The sequence below is a fragment of the Gobio gobio genome (genome assembly GCF_949357685.1).
Source record: "Gobio gobio genome assembly, chromosome: 18".
In the NCBI taxonomy this organism is placed as follows: domain Eukaryota; kingdom Metazoa; phylum Chordata; class Actinopteri; order Cypriniformes; family Gobionidae; genus Gobio; species Gobio gobio.
The window spans coordinates 22070305-22095119 of record NC_137111.1 but is presented as its reverse complement, the minus strand read 5'-3'; the positions used below and the strand labels follow the sequence as shown (position 1 = coordinate 22095119).

Here is a 24815-nt window from a genome sequence, read left to right as displayed (position 1 = left end):
AAATCTTAAAATATATATTTTTTAAACTGTATTTTCAGATAATGTAATATTAATAAAAAAGGCCACTTAAAACAAGTGAACTTAAACTGTTTTTCTTAACACACTTTTAAAAAGTGCACTTTGTAAATGTAAAAAATGTGTTGATGTGTTGACTAACATATTAACACAAATGTAAAATACTTTATTATAATTTTAACTGTAGTGTGTTATTAGATATATTAATACATTTTAAATGTAATAAATTCCAACAAATTTGTAACTTAATTACATGACATACATTAGAATAGAAAGTTGTGTACATTCAGCAGCACACTTTAACCATATTTCAAAGACAATCAATAGAATTTTGAAATTATATATTAAGATGTACTTAAGTAGGTCAAAAAGCACTTAAGTAACTAACAGCATTTAAAATGAATTTACACAATAATACATTTTCATTTAATTGCAAATCACTTGCAATTAAGTGTCTGAAAATATTAAATCCAGTTACAAATTATTATTTTAAATGGTCCCACTTTATATAAGGTGGCCTTAACTACTATGTACTTACATCAAAAACTAAGTACAATGTTCTTATTGTGTTCATATTGAAATGCAAAACACTTTTGCTGATATTGAGGTGGATACGGGTAAAGTTAGGGACAGGTGTGGTGGTATGGGTAAGTTTAAGGGTAGGGTTAGGTGTAAGGAAAGTGTCAACAGTGTAATTATAAATGTAACTACAGAAATTAATTACAGATGTAATTACATGCAGGTAATTTTTTAAATGCAAGTACAATGTAAAAACATGTATGTACACAATAAGTGCATTTTATCAAATTATTAATGTAAATGTTAGTACATAGTAGTTAAGGCCACCTAATATAAAGTGGGTCCTTTTAAATTATATTATTTCCTTAATAAGTACTCTTTTTTTTAAAGTATGCTAAAGTGTACTTCTTTTTCACAAGGAAGTTTGGGTTCAGTGAAGAACATGAAACATCACATCTTTTTCAGTCTAGATTTGACTGGGATTTCGATGTGGAAGCTGATTGGCTGACGTCGGTCTGCGCTCACCTTCTGTTTGCCTGAGAAGGCATGGTAGTAACATGACACATACGTCATGATGGCCTTTTCATCGGGACGCAACGTACTAACGATATCTGCCCAAGGAAAGAGGGAGCAGGAACAGAGAGAGAAAAGGAGGTGGAGAACAAGGGAGAGAAAAAAAAGCACAGAGTAAAAGACTGCATAGACAAACGGGGCACAGTCCTACAGAAATGATACAAGGCATGAAGAGGTCTCCAGGAAGTCTCATTGATGCCGTGAATGTTTGGGTATTTGCTTAGGAGACTGAAGTGGAGACACACTCATGCCTTCATCATAAGAATTCATTTCCTTCATGCAACAGGTGGAAAGACTCATGCAACTGTAGGAGGAGCATGAGCCCTGAGGGGCGGAGCTTAGCACTGCAAAGAGTCAGAGAGAGGCAGACTGTTAGGAGTGTAGTCACGGTCACGGGAAACCCCGACATCCACTAATCACTGCTACTGGAGATCACAAAAACCAGTGAGCAGAAACAGAGTGAAGGGAGGGACTTATTGGGTGAGTGTAGAAGTTCATGACATTGGGAGGGGGGTGCCCTGCGATACCTTCTGCGCCCCAGAGAAGGCATGGTAGAAGCTAGAAACGTAGGTCATGATGGCCTTCTCATCGGGACGAGCCGTACCAACAATATCTGCAGAGGAAGAAGGGGGTGGTATTAAGTAATGAGAGAAAAAATTAATCAGAGCACATCACACACAGTCACACACTTCAGAGGCCCATACGAGGGGACTTCCTGTGTAAAGAAAGAGTTATTAATGCGAATGGAGATATGAAATCATCATAATCAGAGCCGGCACCAGGGCGCATAAATCAGGGGGGGTATTTATAATAATGGGGAGGGGGGGGGGGGGGTTGCTAAAAATCACATTCAGCCTTGGGGATGGGTTAGGTGCGTGCATTTGTATAGATTAGGTGGGTGCACATGCTCATGCTCACTTTTTGCTTTCCAATTTGCTCGCATTTGGGGGGGTGGGTACCCCTCCTTGCCACCGGCCCTGATTATAAAATCAACCTATAATGAAACTATTTTCAAAATGCCTAACAACAAGATTTGCATTTCCTGAAGGAAATACTAGTGCTTTTGAGCAACAGAAAATGAGTAGTGGTAAAGTTGAATTATGTCACCAAAACAACATTAACTAGCTTTACACATTATAGCTGCATATTTTCCAGCTTTTATTACAAATAAAAATACAATGAATTTAAAAAATGTTTTACATTTATTTATATATTACAATAAATGTGATATATTCTAATAAATAAACGTATTAAAAGGGCATTATATTAAATACATTGTCAAATACTTATAAGTACATACATATAACAAAACATTATTTAAAAAATTTGACTTTTTGTGCTGGGGCCAGTAAAAATGTGTATTATATTTTATCCATGTGAATAAGAATCCACACATAACGGAGACACCGTCTTTGCAGTGTCAAGTGGCTTTATATTTAAATAGAAATAGTTGCAAGAAAGAAAAGACAAAATTCAGTATGCATTTAGATGTAAGAAAGAAGACCCAATTTAATTCATTATGCACATATTATGACAACAACATGGTCTTGCATGCTAAACATTCTATCAATTTATGCAATTGAAAAACTACAACCAGGGTTCCTACACATTTTCCATTTCAAAATTCCATACTTTTACAGACTAAAATTTCCAAACCTATCTGTAGATTTCCAGACCATATTAAACATAAATTTTTCATACTAGGGATGCACTATATATCAGCCACCATATCGGTATCGGCCGATATATGTTAATTTTGAATGTTATTGTTATCAGTCTGATAAGAAAATTTGGCAAATATATTAAAGCTGATAAATAATGTATTTCCTTCAGCTTAACGCACTGTTCAACATGATGGTTTTGAATTGCTTGAAATATGATTGGAATCACTTCAAAAAAGGAAAACATGTCCAACTCAAGTCTGTCCTAACAAATCATGGCTTCTAATATTGAGACTTTTGTTTATGTAATCAAGCTCTCACATTTTTAACAAAAAAATTATCGGTATCGGCCAAAATGTTCATATTGGTGCATCCCTAGTTCATACAGCATTATTTTCAGCTTTATATTTGGTATACAGTAGTCATCTGTAAATATTTTTTATTTTCTCTGGGGTTTTTTCATTGATTTTCTCAAAGTGACAACATACAGAGCCCCTTATAAAAAATGTTTTTTGCAAATGTTTTCGTGCCCTTGAAAAACTATTCACATGCGCACAGAATTTTTTTACTTTGTGTTTCACTGCCATCTTATACTATGAAGAAAACAGAAACATGGATGTACATGAATTTGCTAAGTTCAAGGGTCTATATTAAAAAAAAGTGTTCAAAATTTGGCTTTCGTTAGGGCAGTTCATCATATTTCAAGGCATTAGGTCCACTTTAACGTATACTCTGCGTTAACACAACCAAGAATCCACACAGCGAAATAGACTGATGGTGCAATAGGTGGCTCAGTGTGTATTGTCCTATATGCCAAGTTTAATGGTTTTTCATGCTCACACGAAAGTCTGAATATTTTTTTGTTTTCTATTATAGAAAACTAAATAGGGGCAATAGTCTGGAATTGCAAATATTTTTCCACACTCTGCTTTCTTTTCCCATACTTTTTCAGACCTGGAAATTACTCAAATCAAATTCCATACATTTTCCAAACTGCGTAGGAACCCTGTATAACGTTCACAAAAGCTAAAAACAGCACACCTAAGATTGAAATTATCTGCAAAACAAAGTTTGATTGCAGACTGCATGTTAAGTGGTCCAGGCTGAATGGAGTTTAAAACAAACCTTAACTGGAATGTTTGATGAATATCAATCCAATGCATGCACTGCAACAATCTCATTACGAAACATCACAGACAATTATCCTAAAAATCCCTCCGAACAGGCCAAATGTTAAGGAAACATCCACAATCACACCTGCAGTAATGGGGTGTAATTCAACCTACACACATACCTGTGTGCCTCCTACAGCTCTATATTTAGACAGAAGTCTAACCTAGTTTCACAGTGAAATGGAACAGAAAGAAACCTGTCCTCTACATGTCTTACCTTCTGCATCCAGCATCTTAGGGATGTCCAGGTACTTCTCAGCGACGTCAAAGGCGGTGTTCAGATTAGTCATTGGGTCATCCTGAGTGAAAGCAAACATCAAAACATAGGTCATTGTCTTTTATATTGCTGGTCTCTAAATATGGTCAGAGGTTTTCGTAATGCCTCACCTTGCGCAGTTTACCGTAATCAATGAGCTCTGGACGATGTCTGTGAATGAGTGCACAGAAGCCCAATCCATCTTTCCAACTGACGGAGAGAGACACAGACAGAGAAGCGTAATAAATGATGTTGTAGCTCAGGTTGCATTATCTCTGTCTTTTCCTATCATTCAATCTGCTGAGATGTAATGCTCATTTCCTGTCTGCTCACCTGATGTGGAAATTCTGAATGTTGACATTTTTGTAGGGAGCTGTTTTCCTTTGGCACCACAGCAGCAAGCCTTCTTTAGCTGAGGTCTCTGCACACACACACACACACACACACACACACACACACACACACACACACACACAGTCGTATCAAACATAATCTCAGTAATGGAAATACAATGTTGTAATTTAAATGACTCACACATTCCTGACATTGCATGTGTATTTAACAGTGAATATTCAAGAAATCCAAAAGACCAGAACCATATTTAATTAAGTAATTTGTCATTTTGTTTACTCTCATGGTATTTAAGACACACAAATGCACCACCTACTGTCTTTTTCTTTAAGATCTAATGCATCACTTATAAACTTAAAAGTGTGTGCGTGTGTGAGATATATTTATATATACCCTCCACTGAGATGTCCTGGATGGCGAATCGGAGGATAATGGTCCAGATCATCCCTAGAGTCATCTTAGCATTTCCATCAACGATCTCTGAGCAGAACAAACACATGCACAACAGCATCACATTTAGTGTTCAGCTCAACAATGAGATCACTTTATAAACTAAAGCCATATCAGAAAATGAAAAAAAAGGGGATATATTTCAGAAAATTCCTCATTATATATATATATATATATAAATATACACACACACCGATCAGGCATAACATTCTGACAGGTGAAGTGAATAACACTGATTATCTCTTCATCACGGCACCTGTTAGTCGGTGGGATATATTAGGCAGCAAGTGAACATTTTATACTCAAAGTTGATGTGTTAAAAGCAGGAGAAATGGGCAATGCTGGGTGCCTATGCTGACCCCTGTCCACTGCCGAAAACAGCAACAGTGGGCATGTGAGTCTCAGAAATGGCATGTGAGCAATGGAAGAAGGTGGCCTGGTCTGATGAATCACGTTTTCTTTTACATCGCCTGGATGGCCGGGTGCATGTGCATCGCTTACCTGGGGAACACATGGCACCAGGATGCACTATGGGAAGAAGGCAAGCCGGCGGACACAGTATGATGCTTTGGGCAATGTTCTGCTGGGAAACCTTGGGTCCTGTCATCCATGTGGATGTTACTTTGACACATACCACCTACCTAAGCATAGTTGCAGACCATGTACACCCTTTCATGGAAACGGTATTCCCTGGTGGCTGTGACCTCTTTCAGCAGGATAAATATGCGCCCTGCCACAAAGCAAAAATGGTTCAGGAATGGTTTGAGGAGCACAACAACGAGTTTGAGGTGTTGATTTGGCCTCCAAATTCCCCAGATCTCAATCCAATCGAGCATCTGTGGGATGTGCTGAACAAACAAGTCCAATCCATGGAGGCCCATCCTCGCAACTTACAAACTTAAAGAATCTTCTGCTAACATCTTTGTGTCAGATATCACAGCACACCTTCAGGGGTCTAGTGGAGTCCATGCCTCGACAGGTCAGGGCTGTTTTGGCAGCAAAAGGGGAACCAACACAATATTAGGAATGTTATGCCTGATCGGTGTGTGTATATATATATATATATATATATATATATATATATATATATATATATATATATATATATATATATCACGCACTGGTGGTGTAAAAAAACACAGCCTCTTTACTTGATCATTCAAAAACACACAATGAAGAAGGCAGGAGAAAGTATATCACACGTATTCCTAGACGAGACCGAACAATGACACACAAACAGAACTGAACTTAAGTACACATGATTATTTATTTATTTTGCATTACGGTAATGATACGTTAAATTGCTTAAAGGGATAGTTCACCCATCACTTTTTTGGGCTTCAAATTTTGGGCTGCCCTTTACTGCCATTATAAATGGCTACTTGCTTCACTTCCTCTGCTTCCCTTCCAAAATTCCTCTGGCATCCTTCCACCATCAAAACTCTACCCTTATTCCAAATAATTATATTATATCTTAAATATTATACAACCTTCAATAATTAGGACCTTAAAGTGAGCAGGCTGTGGATATTAGTGAGTGTTTAGCAGGGTTTTATTGTCTAAAGTGCAGGAGAACAGCTTTGCCAGATTGTTTTCTTTGATATGATTAAATTGTTCTAAACTAATCTAAACGTATGTACTTTTTGGAGAAATTCTCAAAAGGAAAAAATAGGTCATAAAGACTAAATAATATAAAGACTAAATAATGTCTGTATTCACTTTCAAATATGCAAAAAAATTTATTTGAATTATCAATATTTTTTTATGCTTAGCATAGTTGTATATGGGAAGTCCCCATTTAAATATCTAGGTAAACATGCATGCGTTTCCCCTCCATCTTCTTAGGCTAATCTCATAAAACACTCCACACACATCCCAGTATGTGCTTGTGGGTATGTGGATCCCAGCTTTGCCAGACAAACACACACACACACACACACACACACACACAAACTGGTAACAGTATGTGACCAAGACAAAAGCTTTGGTAGATGGCTAATCTGTCTGGAATGCCGCTCTGGATTACGAGAGAGAGAGAGAGCAGGTAACAGGAAAAATACACACACTTTTAGATAGGTATAATATATGTTAGGTATGTAATGCATGTTTAACCTATTTAACTGTATTGGAAGGGGGAGGGACTTCAGTGACATGGGATACAAACACATATCACACACAGGCAGATTGTCTGATAGCCATTGATCCCACATGCTGGAACACTGAACCCATGACCCTGGAAGCCTGCAGGATATAGGTCACTGCTAGAGGGGGGTACCTACCCTCTGCTCCAATTGAAACCAGTTTGACTCCTTTGCTGGTGATGAAGTTCAGAGCTTTATTCACATTAGAGATCTTATGGACTCTCATTTTTCCTCTCTCTGGTTTGGCCAAGCGTTCTCCTACAGAGAAAAGACAAAAAAGTTTAAATATCCAGGATCATAATATTTCATCACACACATCACACTGTCCTTGGGTGACTAAAACAGGTACACAATTACTTTTATTTCATACTTATTCCTGAAAATTATCAACTAGTTTGTAGAATGCAAATTCTATTTAAAGATAAAAAGGCTTTTTAATGTATTTTATTAAATTTGATATGCAAATTCATATGAAGAGAGAAATTCTCTCTCAGCTGATGCTATAAATTATACAGGCAACTCTCTGTAACTAATTTTCATAATCTCAATCTCAATTTATTTATAAAGCATAATAAAAACAAAAGTAGTTGACCATTGTGCTTTAACAAAATCAATCAAAAAGTTAGAATATGTACAACAGTATGACAGCATAACACAACATAAACACATAATGTCTCAAAGAGAAAGCAGTAGGCTGTTCCACAATTTACGACCGGCTATGGCAAACGCCCGGTCACCCCTTTTATTCAACCTGGATCTTGGTCCTGTTAAGACCTAGAAATAGGATGCATTTTGGTCAATCGGATCCCAAGTGGATGACGCTAAATACAGGTGTAAACGGGGTCGATGGGAAGCATTATGTGAAGTGCACTACCCAGATCCAAGTTTTGGTTTGAAGATGAAAAATGTACCAAGCACAACTTGACGTCATCTCCGGGTGCGTTCATATGTGAATTGCGCGACCTTATTTTGTCCATTAGATAGAAAGATATGAAAAAGCCCATAAATGTACACGCCCATAGACCCTCCCCTCGAAGAAATCAGGACAGAAGTGGTTGAAAGTGGACGAAAGAGACACCAGGCGTAAATGGGAATGTGTCTCCCTCGTCTACTTGTGATCCGATCAACCCAAAAACATCTTAATACCAGGTGTCCCTGTTGAAAAAAAACTGCATATGCTGATTAGGTATGTTTTGAAGCATGGCAGCTGATTTGAGCTGGTCCTTAGCTGGTCATGAGCTGGTCCTAAGAAACTAGCTCCAGCTCAGGACCAGCCCAGGACCAGCTTAAACCAGCTCAAATCAATTGCCATGCTTCAAAACATACCTTCCAGCATATGCTTTTTTTTTCAACAGGGGTAAACAGGGTCTTAGATAATATCAAAGCTTCAAAAGGTTCAAGGTGGAACTGTGGTGAAAGGTCACTGACCTGAGATGACCTCTAGAAGCAGCATGAGTTTGAGCCCATCTCTAAAATCTTCCTCAATGTTTTCGATCTGCGTCCCCGCCTTCCGTAGATGAGAATTGCACCATGCAGTAAACGTCTGTAAAAGAGTGGTTTATTGAGAAGTTGAGAAGATACATAAAACCCAATGCAAATTTAAATGCAACAGAAGCCTTTAATACGCAAATAAGACTTGGCAGAAAATAGATATAGAACAGCATTAAATATGAAAATACAAAATAGTCACTTAAAACAAAATTCACACTTTACTTAGTTGGAAGCACAGGTGGGTACACCTGTAATTTTATTAATAATATTGTTTTTTAATGTCAAAATTGACATAAAAAATGTAAAATGTTCACACTCTCTACCATTGATTTGCTGCTGTCCCTTTAAAAGCATCACAGTATGTAAACATCCCCTTCACACATGAAATAAGAAAAAGGTTCAAGAGGTTCACAGGATTGTTAAGATCAAACTGAAAGGATCAGTGACACTTTTTTAATGTTGGGATCCTACAGAAGGATTTGGAGAGCGGCAGGTGCTACACAAAGACTGAAAAAGCACAAAAAAGTTATTAAAAACCCTTTAACCAATTGTATTTATTTCATGCACCTGTGCTATACGAATACTTGAATGAATACTTTGGCGATTCTTTAATCATTTACCACCATGCCTGATTATGACGGTGAGAGAGAGAGAGTAAGGGAGGATGAGTGCTCTACAGGGGTTGTCATGGCAGCACTGAGTATGTGGCTTCAGGATTCTTCGGTATGTTAGCGAGCTGATGAGAAACAGCTGTGGAGCAGAACAGAAGCTAAACACACTCACACACTAACACGATTGATATGCCACTTAACAGATTCAGAGACCCTTCAGTTTATGCACGTATAAGCAGGAGATTGCTCCAACTTTAAGAGGTGAGGAGAAAACTCTAGATCTGGACATGAGGGGAGAGACAGGACTGCTACATTATGGGATGCAGTCGATCCCCACGGGTGGACACACACAAGAGCCACTGCCGTTACAATATTACAGCCACTGTAATGCAAATCAAAATGTGAAAGACAAACTTATTAATAATACAACTTAATAAAGGATGAGCTACCATAGGTTTCTGTAAGTGATGCGACAAAAGTGAAAGAGCACACTGTAGCGAAACGAGATCACGCGTGCGCAAGATCACACGTGCGTCAGACCGGAGTTCTCACGTGAGACTGGAATTGTTAATAAAAATATAGACTGCTGAAAGTTTGCCATCCAAATGATCTGTGCGCTGATTTTCAGCGAAAAGGAGAAAAAGAAACAAGATTATGGCGGAGGAAATGGTTGGAGACACAGGGAGCAATGATTGTGTTCTGCAAAGAGAGTTGAAGGTAAATAAATAATTTTGCAATGTGCTGCTGTTGCGGCTGGTCAAGCAAATGTTTGTGTTTGTTTCTGTTTAATATAATTATATAAAATATATCTATTAAAATACTGATAATCTGGTCTGTAAGTCCTCCCCGAACTTCCCGCTGCCCTGTATCTTGCGCCCTCATTGGCTGTAGGTCATCCCCGATGTCATTTTCAGTCAGAACACATTTCACACAGTAGGATTTTGAATCACAGACAGGTCCTGATATTTAGCATGCCAAATATCTCACGGGCGTCGGCGACTCATCGGCGAGTCTCTCTGATCGCGTCTTTGATCATTCACACCGTGTGATTGTCACTCACATGCACTAGCACCGATTTGCCTATGATTTCGGGCATTTGTCGGCAATTTCGCAAAACCTGTCGGCGAGTCAAAATCGGGGCTAAAATCGGGCAGTGTGAACTCGGCATTAGGGAGGCGTTTACGTGCTCTCTGTTCAAGAGCAAGTGGGCCGCACACGTCCTGAAAAGTGAAGCCAAAGCACTTTCGATCGCCCCCTGGTGGCTAGCTACAGTATAGATCTTAAACCATGCCCTCTCCATGTAATTGAATGGGACGCGTGCCAAACTAAAAATCCAATTACACTTCAAATAATTTTTCCCAAAGATGTTTTCTGCCACTTTTGGTAGTTCATCCCCCATTTTTGTTTAGTGTAAGTAAGTGGAGATACGTCATCCATCTTTTTTTACTTTTACAGAACTTTTACAGTCTATGTTTAAAGGTCCTGTTCTTCGTGATCCCATTTTTCAAACTTTAGTTAGTGTTTAATGCTGCTGTTAGAACATAAATAATACCTGTAAAATTATAAAGCTCAAAGTTCAATGCCAAGCGAGATATTTTATTTAACAGAACTCTTTCAAAGCCTACAGCGAACGGCCGGTTTGGACTACAATCCTGTACTCCCTGCTTTAAATGACGTCAGTAGAACAGTTTGTTGACTAACCTCCGCGACACAAGAATACGCAAAAAAGGGGGCGTGGTCTTGTTGCTCTTCCACGTGGAGAAGAGGAAGTGTTGCGTTCGTAGCGTGTCAAATCACCTTTGTTTGGCCTTCAGGGACGCTGTACTTTGAGCGCGTTCATCTCCCCGTTATGGTAAGAGGCGTGACCTTTCCGGGCAACGTGCGCTAAGCTGCTGTCGAATCACAACACGGGAACCGCTGGCACAACTCGTTACGTATTTCTAAAGGAGGGACTTCATAGAATAAGGAAATCATCGAGCCGTTTTTAGGACAGTGAAAACAGCGGTATACAGATAAGTAAATTGTGTGAAAAATACTGGGGTTTTTTACACGCGAAACATGTTATATTGCACACTATAAACACAATCAAAGCTTCAAAAACACAAGAAAAACGGGACCTTTAAGAGAAGTTTTTCTTAATTTTCGGATTTAATTTTACAGTGCAAACCATCTAAGAAGCTAAAGCACAGGATGCTGTTTGCATGCTAATTAAATGCTAGATTTTCTAAACTAATATTATATACATACACATTATTTATTATCTACACACTACCAATCAAAAGTTTTGGGGTAAGAAAGATCTTTTAATGTTTGTTAAAGAACCAACCCTAACGAAAAAGAAGTTTATAATATAAGTGTTGTATTAGTATATCTTTTAACCTAAAAATAAAAACGTATACTCTGTCTTTTTATATACTTCTCAGAAATACACTTTATGTAATTCTCAGAAATATACTTAAAATTGCACTTAAGTATACTTGACTTATACTGACAGAAATGTCAAAGTATATTTGGCCTATACTTCTTTTGATCGAGATATACTTAAAAGTATAATTAAGTATTCTAAGTATACTTGGCTTGTAATTGTGTTTAATCTTTGATTGAGCAGACAATTAAATATACTTTTTAAAATAGTTTTACATCCAGTCTTCTGAAACTTACATTGTTTGAAAATATTGATTATAATATTGATTTAAAAACAGGTATGTTCCTAATTCTGCGTATCTGAATTTGTGTAGGCTAGTCCACTGGTAGTGTACATAGGAATTTACTTAATTTACTTTAACTTTACTTTTACTTTAATTAAATAATTAAAAAATGATCCGGTAAAGAGCGCTATGACACATCTTCTAGTACAGGATCTCCAGATCAAAATACAGCAGAACAAGCTGAAACAAGTGATAGAAGATTCCTCACGCAAATGTAAAATAACGCGATCATCAACCATTAAACAGCATAAGAGAAAACTCCCTAATGTTACTGAATGAAATACGAACCCATGAAGAGGAAACGACTGTGAAGCTTTGGAAGTTTTGATGGACTCTATCTACTCCATCTGTGTTTTGATCATCATTCTGAATCTGATCAAGGCATAGTCTTTCACAAAAATGCGATTTTCTCAACTTTTTGTTTAAAATGTTGCCTTTCTTAATGAAACTTTCCTGAAACTTTAATGAAAAAGGATGCACAAAGCTATATCAAAATGTTTTTAAAACGAGTTACAGTTAAAGGTATATTTCAAGTATAACACTTATATCTACATTTGAACATAGTAGTATACTAAAAGTGCAAAAAATTATATATAAATGGTAAACTATATGATGTTATGTTCACTTAAAGACACTTACAAGTATACTTGCAGTAAAAACTTCAAAGTGTACTTTCATAAACTAAAAAACTTACTACTATTAAAATAGTAAACTATTATTAGTATACTTATAAGTTCACTTGTAGTACAGATGCAGTACAAATAAGAAATCTAGATGTGCACTTGAAGTTTACTACTGTAACACTGTAAAAGTGGGCCAAATTAGTCCCAAGCGATATTGAAATAGTACACTTACAAGTTTACTACTAGTACACATTGATATTAGTATACTTATGACAAAGTATACTTAAAAATATACTTGAATATTACTTAAGTATTCTTCATAAAATGAACTTAAAGTATATTTCTTTTTCGTAAGGAAAGACTCTCACCAAGGCCGCATTTATTTGATCTAGAAGCCAGAGATTCTAGTTTATAAAGTTATAATATGGATATTTTTCTTACAAAAACACTTTGCTTCAGAAGGCCTTTATTAACCCCCTGGAGTTGTGTGGATTACTTTTATGAATGATGGATGGATGCCCTTTTTTGGGCTTCAAAATCTTAGTTACTATTCACTCCCATTATAAAGCTTGGAAGAGCCAGGATATTTTAATATAACTCTTTATTTTTGCTTTATGCACACCCCTATCAAAAATGCTAATGAAATATTATTACAATTAAAAATAACTGTTTTCAATTTTAATACATTACAAGTCATTTATTCCTGTGATGGCGAAGCTACATTTTCAGCATGATTACTCCAGTGTCACATGATCCTTCAGAAATCATTCTAATATGACGATTTGATGCTCAAGAAACATTTATTATTACTATTATTATTATTATTATTATTATTATTATTATTATTATTATTATCTGTAAAGATCAATGTTTACAGTTTTTTCAGGATTATTTGATGAATAGAAAGTTCAAAGAACAGCATTTATTAGTAAATCTTTTGCAACATTATAATTTTCTTTAATGTCACTTTTTGATCGTTTAATGCATCCTTGCTGAACAAAACAAAAAGGGCATTCAAACACACACATATTTAATGATATGCCTGGCCATGCAAATGTACACCCATACAAATGCATGTAAATATAGTCTCACTCAGCAGAAATGCTGCTAGATTTCCTCACACCTAGACCACAAATATTTCTTCATTATAGCTCTTTTTAACCCTCTATTTACTCTATTCAATCCTTCTCTTTCTTTCTTTCTTTTCCTGCTCTCTCTCTTCCTCGCTCTGGTGTGAAATACAGCACAGCTCAGCTCGTTGTCATGGGGTTGCCATAGCAACTACGAATGCCCGAAAACCTAAAAACAATCAGGCGGCTTGAGACACACACATACACACAAACTCCCCCGTAAGCCAAGCAAATGACCCGTTTATTTACTGCTATAGAGAGAAAACTCTGTTTTTAATAGATCCACCTGCAAAATCTCTCACATGTATGGGATATGGTGGCTCCTGTGAGCACTCAAATCTTTAAATATCAGTGCAAACCAAGCAGCATCTCAGACTAATGATACTAGATCTTGAGCTAACTGTACTTTAAGACATCTTTTGATTCTTTTAAATTTCCTTTAAAGCTACACTGTGTAACTTTTTTAGTTTATTCTTAGCTAAAAACACTTAGTTCTTTCAAAAATATATGTGCTCATTAATGTATATTTACTTCTTTCAAGTAATAAATAGGGTTGGGAATCGTGAGAAATTTTCCGGTTCCGGTTCCGGTTTCGGTTCCGCCTAACGATTCCGGTTCCGATTCCGGTTCCATTAAAATTATTACACAAATAGTGGTAAAGGAAAAAGGCACAATACGCAATTCAAACAATCCATTTTGTGTTTATTACTTGCTCTAAAATTAATTTACAGGTTGGCAATGTCAAAAAAGTCCTGTACTGTATTACAGTATTAATTAAGCCATTCTTGCAACACATTGTTTTTCAAATGAACACCTCTGAAATTGTCTTATTACATTTTATCTCTCTGTCTCTGAATAAAACCAAGTTATAAATTATATTTATTAGTTATATTTATTAATTAGTTGTATATTAATTTAATAGTAATTCAGTTATTCAGTGAACTTGTAAATAATAAATTGCAATTCAGCATTACAAAGGTAATTGTGCCTAAACGCTTACCTAAACCATGGTGACTCAACGGTTGACAAATATATATATATATATATATATATATATATATATATATATATATATATATATATATATATATATATATATATATATATATATATATATAGGCCTTTCACTATAAATCTGGTATAAGCCCTGAGGCACTTTGTGCTGTAGCAAATGTTTTGTCAAATTGCTAGTGCAGCCTCCTTTGCATGTTATTAACTTTTCACATTTTGCTTCATTATCATTCATTCTTTGGAAATGATAATCCATACTTGTGACTTTCTCTTCGCCATGCTGGTGGTCAACGAGAAAATATCTGACGCAAAACCGTAAATGTGTAGCGCGAGGGCTTTCAGTGCTGAACTGCGTTGCCCTCCTGGAAGCGGCAGGCAACGTAATTAATATTCATGATGAGGTGAGCCAGGGTTGCCAGGTTTTCACAACAAAACCCGCACAATTGCACAATCGCTTCAACCCGCGGACATGAAACACAGCCTGCGGCAACAGTGGAAAACGGGAAAGCGGGAAAACCACGGACTTGGCAACACTGGCTGTCACTCGCTATGAAAGGATACGCTTCAGCGCTCCGCACACACATTGGACCAGAACCGTTTTCGGAACCGAAACTTAGGAATTTCGCGCGGTTCTGGTATTTTTCAAAAATCAGTTTCGGTTCTGAATAAGAACCGGTTCTCGGTTCTCAACCCTAGTAATAAAGTATTCTCGTAAGTTTATAATATGCCATTGAAAATACATATGGGTAAGGGGTTCGAATGCGGGTCGCCATGTTGCCCCTCCATCTTGAAAGTACATTAGCTAAAGAGGGACATACCCGTAAATTCAAGCTTTGCCTTTCGCGTTTTAACACTCGATGGCTCCGTGTCGAATGTGGACGCGGTCGAACTAGAAGCCATATTAATCTTGGACTAAATCGGCCACCGTAGGAGTTCAAACGAATACGGGTAATTGAGAGGAAGAGAAACTAATATTCACTGGATGGTCATATTCCTTTTAACCGCTAGATGGGGGAAATATCACACAGTGTAGCTTTAACAAACCCCTCAAATTAAAATAAGCTGTCCTTGAAGAGAAACCACAGTTGTAGTTCATCATATAAAAGGGATAGTTCACCCAAAAATTAAAAGATTACATCTAGATTACCTTTGCACCCGCTTAAAAGGTTTTTTTTTTAACATGAACATTCACTTATCATACTTTACATTATATTGCTATGTCTAAATTCACTTGTAGCATAACAATACAAAATTGTATTTTGTTTTTATTTATTCAGACAAAATAGTATAGAAATGTTTATTATTATTTAATAATATTGCTGGTTAATTCTTTAAACTTAATATTTAAATGGTAATCTAATTTAATATTTAATCATTATTTCCATGTTATGCCAGATAACCTATAAATATGACCAGCTTCAGTATCAGCCAGAACTTTAATATCTGTACATCCCTAACCCACTGCATCAAGTGTGAAAACCAGAGAAAGCTTCTCACAAGACACAAAGGCCTGTGTTCTCCTCATCTATTCATTAGCTCCGCCTTGTCAGGTGTGCACGTGTGACAGGTGTTACAGCTGTTACCCGTTTAAACAAAATGCTGACCACACACACACACACACACAGACAATGACATCATCCCCATTCAACAGATAAAATGCCTGTCTGTCTCTCCTATACCCTTCTCATTAGTGGTGTTGGCTAAATCTTTGAACAAACCTCAAACCCTGAGTATAAGCCTTAACTGTGGCTTAGCTTAAAGGGTTAGTTCACCCAAAAATGAAAATTATGTCATTAATTACTCACCCTCATGTCGTTCGACACCCGTAAGACCTCCGTTCATCTTCGGAACACAAATGAAGATATTTTAGTTGAAAGCTGATGGCTGAGAAAGGCCTCAGATAGGCCTACACGGAAGACGAGAACTTGTGGAATAAAGTTGTTATTTTAATTTTTTTTTGCGCACAAAAACTATTGTTGTCTCTTCGTAAAATTATTGTAGAGCCACTGTAGTGAGATGGACTTTGTAACGACGTGTTTAGTGCCTTTTATGGGTCTTGTGAGTGTGAATGTACTGAATGCCAATGGAGGCCTATCTGAGGCCTTTCTCAGCCATCAGCTTTCAACAAAAATATCTTCATTTGTGTTCCGAAGATGAACGGAGGTCTTACGGGTGTCGAACGACATGAGGGTGAGTAATTAATGACAGAATTTTCATTTTTGGGTGAACTAAACCTTTAAACTTGAACTCTTCTCACATCTGCGCAAATAGGGTTGTCAAACATACCAGTCAATTTTTATGCATTTTTACACATTATTATGTTTTTTTAATCTTCGCTATAGCTTCAATGCAAATGAACAAGCATATTTGTTGCGTAGTGACGTGTATGTTCAAGTAAGCCAGTTGTGCGCAGATTCTGCGCAAGTACACTTTTAATTTAATTTATCATGATGACTCACAAGCTGAGTATTTGCACTAAATCAGCACAGATTTGAGGAACTTGCAGATTTGGCTTACACAAACTTCCCCAACAAAGTGACTAAACATAATAAGTAACCCGCCAAATTGGCTAGTGATTTGACAGCGTTACCCGCCACAGTGGGTTGGCAGGTGTTAATTTCAAACCCTGGTCACAACCCCATGCACAAATGTAAAAATCTACTTTAGTTTCCATCTGTTTCTCCCTCTCCCTATCTGTCTATTAGTGGGCTGTTTGTTGGTGTCTGCTGGCTTTCTCCTCCAGACAGGAAGTGCTGATCAGCCCCTGAGACGTGCGGCCCACTGTCTCGGTTCCACACACATTCCACATTAGCCATCCCCCCCACACACACTACACCCTCCTAAGGTGAGCCTGTCTCTTATTTTCATGTTTCCAGACGCACAGTTTAATAGCTCATTAATAATCCTATCAACACAGCCAGCGGCTTCACTTAGAGCTAAGCGCTGACTTGCTCGGATCACTGCTTTTTACGTTAATTCAAGTTAAAACACACAATCACAGTTTATGTGTGCACATCTCCTCATTGCAGCTTGTTGCAGCCCTGGGCGATGTTTCATTATCTACACAGGTTATATATGGGGAATAATAAGGCCTGGTTCTTGGTAACTCTGTCAGATAGTCCAAGGGAACAACCAACGTCCTTGTTTTGAGAACATCATCCGGTGAGAAGCGGCACGTGATGATTTGCATGAAGAGCTTGACTTTCACGAAGATAAAAAGTCTGACTCGACATATTTGACTTTGCAAACTCAGTCAATAAAAGAAACTTTTTAAGAACACACACACATACATACACACACACACACACATCAATAAACTGCATCCCACCCACAGCATCTTCGTCTGGCTCGAGCGCACAAACACACACACACACACACACACAGAGTCTCAGTAAATGATGTGGCAGCATTTTCTGCACTATTGTAGATATATTCAAGCTGTTCTTTCATTGGTTGAAGGAGCACAGCAAGGGATAAAGTACCTCATCACGTCCTGACATCAAACTCCAGGACAGGAAATGTAATTCTGGTGGAGACAGCTGTGTGTGTTCACAGACGCGCTGGTTATGATGTCATGAAATAGTGATGGATTATCTTATGGATACTAATTAGGTTAGGCATGAAAAAAGAACATAATCGTACTATTTTGAATTAAGAGTATGTTCCATACATGGTTATGGCCTTATGACACAGCCGCCATTGCTTTCTACCATTTATAACAACCACACTGAAATGTAGAAAACTAATTTCTAATGCTGTAACGTCACTCGGTACAACACTGGCTAAATTAAAGCTTCTGCTCAAGAACTGAAAATGCCAGCTTTCATTAAGTGGCTTCATTAAGCTTGCATGCAATGATGACGCCTAAGGACATCACGTGTTATATGCAGGCCTACATGGCATCTGTGCCTGCAGAACTCCACGTAATTGAAGCAGCTGCCATTCACAAAGTTTTACACATACCCTGCTGTCTGCGTGTTGGTTTATTAGATATTCTGGCTAATTGTATTATGCTTTCAGCTAGCAATAAGAGAGCAGTACTCGCATTTTACCATGCTTCATGGAATGCTTATGAAAAATCTGATTTTAAAATGAGGAAAAACATAGTCAGTCATGTATGTCACTATCTCCACAGAGAATTAAAAACGTCTTAGATCTGAGATCTGCAACAGATTTCAGGGAACTCACCTCACACCGGCTAAAAAACAGTCACTGTATCCTCTTGGGATACTCAACTTACCCCCTCTAATAGGGGTGGGGAGAAAGGGAAAGAGTGAAAGATACCGAGAAAAACAGAGGATTGATTGCGACAAGCAGACCTACTTTAATTCTTTAGACTGAAAAAGCCAGAAGAAGCTTGCCCCGCCTACATTAACCCTTTACCACCTTAAAAATGCACAATGCAGATTGTCAGATATACATCTCAGATTCAGTAGAGCTGAACCTGTTCCTTTTTCTGAAGATCTACATCTTTCTTATCAGAGCAGTCAAGACTTGCAATCAGAACCATTTAAAACCTGCCCAATGCACTACAGTAAGGAAACACTTAAAAATAACCCACTTCTATCCAGACACATTTTCACATTTTCTAAAGGAAACTCGCTAACATAATGCTAGGATGTAGTGGCTTGTTGCTAGGGAGCTGCTAAGTGGTTGCTAGGGTGATTTTAAGTCTCTGAAGTTTTGGTTCCCTATATACTTAACAAGCCATTAAGAAATTGTTAAACTACCATTTGAATGTATGAAACCGGTCTCAACTTTTACCAAAATACAGTATTTTGGCAACAAACAAAAAAAACACTGTTGAGCATGGGCAAATTAAGGACCAAAACAGAAAATTCTAGATTTTTTGTGTAATTGTTTTGATATTCAATTATTTTAATGATACTGAATTTTTTTTTTTTAAACAAGCCGACAAAACAAAATAACCACACTTTTATTGAAAGTAACACTAAAATTGGACAGAAAATATATTAAGTAAGCAAGAAGGTCCGAGATGCTGTGCTGTATCATGAATAAGTCACGGCTGAAGGGCGTTGTTAGGCACGACACAAAGCAGAGTAACCCCTTCAGCCATGACTAGCCTCGAGTACCTTATTGCTTTGATAAAACGGTTACCACACAATACAAATATTAAAGCCAAAAAATATGTATCAATGCAACTTTCATGCAGTAAAATCACTAAAAGCCTTCCTTCCGCTGGAAAAAATAGTCCCTGACCGTGAACAGCAACAGAAGCTACATTATTACGGCAAAAGATTGCGGCAAAGACTGTCTTCATTAGGGGTGGGAATCTTAATGCACTTAATGATCCGATCTGATTCTGATTCTGGGAGTAACGATCCGAATCCCAAAACGATTCTTGACATACTTTTTTGGTAACTATTTATCCTGCTGTGCAAATACATGTGCAAATACAGCCATACTGTGTGCAAACTCTGTGGCACCAAAAATATTTGAATTTGGTGCCACAGAGTTTGCACACAGTATGGCTTTTATCAACGACATCTTTTTCGGTGTCTTCAGAAAATCCAAAATGTTGCCACACAGTCAATTTCAAATTTGATGGAGCAGGTCATGGTTTGTCCATTTTATCTTCAAATTCACCCTTCGCCGCAAGTTTGATGGACAGCCGATCTGACCAATCACATCGCCGAATCTGCCGGTTTGTTCGACAAAGCAGTCAGGAGAGTTAGTAGATTAATGTCAGTGGACTTGAACTTGAAAAACGGTGTTTACTTGCTCTGTCCTGTCTGTCGGCGTGTTGTCAGTGGTCTCTTTGCTCCGCGATGTATTTTCTCTACGTGAAAACGTGCATGTGGCGTAAGAGGCCCATGGCTTGTCGGACAGTAACTAAAGGGGGCGGGTCTTTGCGAACGGTCAATTCACCAGCATACGAACGTTCGTCTATCAACGGGTTTTTCTGTTTGGCCAGTGACCGCGCGCACAGTGGTGAAATGGCAGTTTGAATTGAGCACAGAATCGATTCTGAATTTTTGAGAATCGATTCTGAATCGTTAGATAACGAATCGCGATGCATCGATGCAACCTTTTCTCCCACCCCTAGTCTTAATGAGTGAGTCACTCAGTAGTGAAGACTTTTATATTGAAAGGACTGAAACTTGTTGTGAACACGGAGCACACAACTGAAAAATGTTTAGACTAGCGCTGTCAGTGTCAGGGCACGGGAAAACCCCTTAACTGTTAAAAAGACAAGATATCGCAGCGGACATTCTAAATGCAGGTACACTTGCTCAATTGATCTCCCTCTCTACATAATACAGTTTAGGTTTTCAAAGCTTCAATGAACAATATCAATAAGAACAAACACGATGCTAAGAGTGGTTGCTAAGGGTGTTGTGCAGTGATACAGAGAACTGTTGGGTGAAGTGGTCAGTCATAGCCGTGCTTTATCGTGAATAAAACAGCTATTGACCAATCAGAATCAAGGACTGGAACTAATCATTTTAAAATATTAAATATCAATATATTATTCTTTATTCAGTTCTATGCAACAGAATCAGATTTAACAGATTTATTTTTTGACCAATTGTACAAATCTTAGATCTTAGAAGTCCTAAAAAGCTATTATTATCAGATGTAGTGGGGAACGGATCAGTGAACTAAAGGGGAGCGTCCTTTTACCAGTGTTGCCCAGCACGGCAATATCACACCATGTTAGAGCACAGTAGGGCTATTGCAGACCGTATACTACATAGAAATTTCATGTTGTCATGTTATTGGAGCATGAGTGGAGTGTTCGCATGGGTCGTGAGCGACTGACCCCAAACTTTTGAACAGTAGTTTAAATGTAAACAGAACATTCACTGAAACCTAACAGAACTGTGTCTTGTGGCAATACAAAAAGAACTGAAGACCCTATAAGCCTTCTCTGATGGGCGACATAATGGGACACGTGAACATAACAATGAAAATCTGACCTCACAGATGGGGCCAGGCAAAAAGGACAAGAGTTCATAAGGTCTTGCAAAATCACCTCACACCTGTCCAGCCCGAGGGCCTTTTCCCCCCTCAATTTGCAGACAAACTCTTACAGACATGCACAGAGGTTAATAGACAGGAAAATGTGTTTCTGATTCTATTGGTCCAGTCTAAACTTGCTGAAATACTTTAACACATAAACATAAACTGCAGCCAATAAGATGTTTTCTCACATGCATTCACTTTCTCAACGCAAATTCACTCCAGATTTGACTTATTCCATATGTCTTTTACGAGAGGGCTGCCCTCTATACCTGCAAGTGTGTGTGTGTGTTTGCAGAACAGACTTTACTTCACTTCTCTACTGACCTTTCAGCCCTGTCAGAAAGCAGAACAATAACCAATTTGTCTGACACACATATACTGTACATGCACACTCACACACACATCATTAAATTCACAGAGGGTGTTTAATGGGCAGTATGGAGCAGACGTGTGTGTGTGTGTGTGTGTGTGTGTGTGTGTGTGTGTGTGTGTGTGTGTGTGTGTGTGTGTGTGTGTGTGTGTGTGTGTGTGTGTGTCGGAAATGATGCTCTAACACAATGTAGAGCTTATATCATGAGACATTTGAGGGGGAAAAAACACTTCAGGGCTTTTTCTAGTTGTGTTTCTCATTTCCATCTGATCCACCACACATACACACCATGACATAAACAACGGTCAATGTGTAAAAAAAAATCTAAATGATGATCCTGCACAAGGCTACTAATGTAAAACGTATTTTTAATTTATCTCTTAACACTCAGTTAAGTAGGAACCGCATGTCTGGGCTGGTGTAAACTGTTGACACATGGTTTTGTCATGGGTTTATGGTTGTAGGGGCTGAAGTGAAGGACTCTGCCTGCATACCTGAGCATGAGTCTTTCCCGCCGGTAGCTGATGACCTCATTCAGAAGTCTACAAGCTTTCGAGGAAGGGAAAAAAAGTAACCCGGGAAAGTTTTCCAGCAGTCGTGTACGGGGTCTGTTATTACCATTTTTGGGCAGACTCGCTCCCTGACAAGCCCAGCCCAAACCGCAGCAGATTCCAGCACTCGTTCTTTTTTCCTCCCCGTTTTCCAAAGGGGAAGAAATGAGTGTGGGAGCGACAAATGTTTCACTCATATTTCAAATAGTTTTAAGACTTCTGTGCAGAAAATCACATCAGAGAGATTTTTTATAAACACTCCCCTCCCCCGACTAAAGGTCTACCGGAATGCGTTAACGGAGCAGCCACGGGCCTAGAGTTGGCAACCGAGAGCCGGTTCTTCATCAGGACCGTTAAACATACCGGAACTAAATGATTTTATGACGTCCGGCTCTGTTAACGTGCATTCTTCTACCGCTGAGCACTGAACACCGTATTAAAATACTCTGGCAGTGTCTGCTAACAACTCTTCCTCACCGCTACTGAATCTAATCCGTACAGTCTAAATAATACCCGAACGAACGACTCTTATGAACCGGTTCTTTGCGTGAATCTAAAACACACGGCGAAGTTCGATTTTCGAACAAACAACTCCTATATACAAATCATGTAAGTGAATCAAAAAGACTTGTGAATCGGTATGAAATGTTCCTAAATTAATCTGACTAATTTAAACCGCAAATTATTAGGCCTACTTCCGTCGTGATCAACGCGAAGTGAATCAAAACCTGAATTTTGATGCACTTAATGCAGTTACTGACTAGATGTTCATATGACAAGTTGTAAGTTAGTTAAAAGCCTTATTATAAAATCTGTTGTATACTTTAAAAATGGAAACATGCCTTTTGCTAAATTAAGGTATATTGTAATCTTAAATTGCCTCCTCATTTGGCAAACAGAATGGTTCTCATCTCTACATGGGTCACACGTTAAAACACCAGACAGGGTCTGCGTGTCCTGACCGTAAATAAAGTGAGCTCGTGCTCTGTGCGCGCGCAGCGGATCATATGAGCCGCATCCACAGAGAAAAGGCTGCTGTCGCTGACATCTGTTGCGCGCGGTGAAGAGGGTAGGTGGGCGCACGGTGTCCGGTGATCAGGGTCCGGATCGTTTGACTGGGGGCGGGCCGTCATAACGCTCAAATGAATGGACAGACAGTGGTGAATAGGAACATGCGCATTCCCGCAACAGATGTTCCTCAAGTTTCTTATAATTAAGACTAAAGCTTTACGAATACAGAGTGCCATACACGCTTTTAATGTTCTGTACACGCTTGTTAGAGACAAACAAATTTGCAAGACACAAAATAAACAAATTCATGCATGCGTCGCAATGCAAAGCCTATTTCACCAGCAGCCCACAACTCAATGACTCGGATTCCGGACGGGGCCCTTACATCTCCTCAACTCGACATGGTAACGTTATTTTTTTCTGCTCGTTTGCAGAAAGTCTCTGCACCTTAAACCGGTGGTGTGGAGAGATTATAGCGCGTACCTTTCGCTGTTGTTTCTCCCAGGCGGGGTCAAGCAGCATATCCCGATCCCAGTCATCTTCCTGCTGCATATAGTCGTTCTCTCCTCCATCATATTGATGATGATGATGTGGTTGGTGGTGATCCATTCTGAACTGCTGTTCCCGTCTCTCTCCGGTCCTCCGGTCTCTCTCTCTCCCTCTCTCTCTCTCTCTCTCTCTCTCTCTCTCTCTCTCTCCCACAGAGCGCTGCAGTAAACACTCCTGTGCGCACTTAAAACGATGGGGACGAAACTAACGTCGCTGCCTCGTTTTCCCTGCCCCGTTCACTCGCCCCAAAGTCCGTGCCTCCTTGTCTTTCTCGTTCTGTCCGTTTTTTCACGGCCGCTATCCAGAGTGGCGAGTAGGCAGAACCTCCAGCACGAGCATCGGCAGCAAAAACTTCACAGTAACGGAAAAAAAATAAAAAGAGACGCAGGGCGTCTGATTGGCTAGTGTGCAAACCTTTAAAGCCCGCCCACTAGAAAGGCTCGGTGGTGATTGGTTAATATCGTTGTCCGTTAATAGATTTGGTGTAGGTTGTCTGCAGCGGCGAAGGTATTAGAAAAGCTTTTAGTTAGGTTTGTGCCACTGGAATTAATTTCAGAATGAATTTATGATTGTTTATTTATTTAAAGATTTGTAAATAATTGTAATATATTTCTTGCTATTAAAAATACTTTAAT

General features: G+C 38.4%; 1 protein-coding gene across 5 annotated transcripts in view; it reads right to left on the bottom strand.

Annotated features, from left to right (window-relative positions):
- The window catches only part of actn1 (actinin, alpha 1), a 39024-nt gene extending 14460 nt beyond the window's left edge, over positions 1 to 24564 (bottom strand). For 2 of the 5 annotated variants that reach the window (XM_079842483.1, XM_079842485.1), the window contains exons 1-8: positions 24115 to 24558; positions 8567 to 8681; positions 7277 to 7396; positions 4941 to 5027; positions 4530 to 4617; positions 4328 to 4406; positions 4158 to 4239; positions 1635 to 1720 (exon numbers count right to left, since the gene is read on the bottom strand). In XM_079842483.1, coding sequence (XP_079698609.1) covers positions 1635 to 1720; positions 4158 to 4239; positions 4328 to 4406; positions 4530 to 4617; positions 4941 to 5027; positions 7277 to 7396; positions 8567 to 8681; positions 24115 to 24240 — 783 coding nt within the window. In that variant the 5' untranslated portion in view covers positions 24241 to 24558. Of the gene's footprint in view, positions 1 to 1059; positions 1146 to 1634; positions 1721 to 4157; positions 4240 to 4327; positions 4407 to 4529; positions 4618 to 4940; positions 5028 to 7276; positions 7397 to 8566; positions 8682 to 24114 lie in introns of all 5 variants that reach the window. The other 3 variants (XM_079842486.1, XM_079842484.1, XM_079842487.1) reach the window with 3 other exon arrangements.
- Between the last annotated feature and the right edge of the window lie 251 nt (positions 24565 to 24815).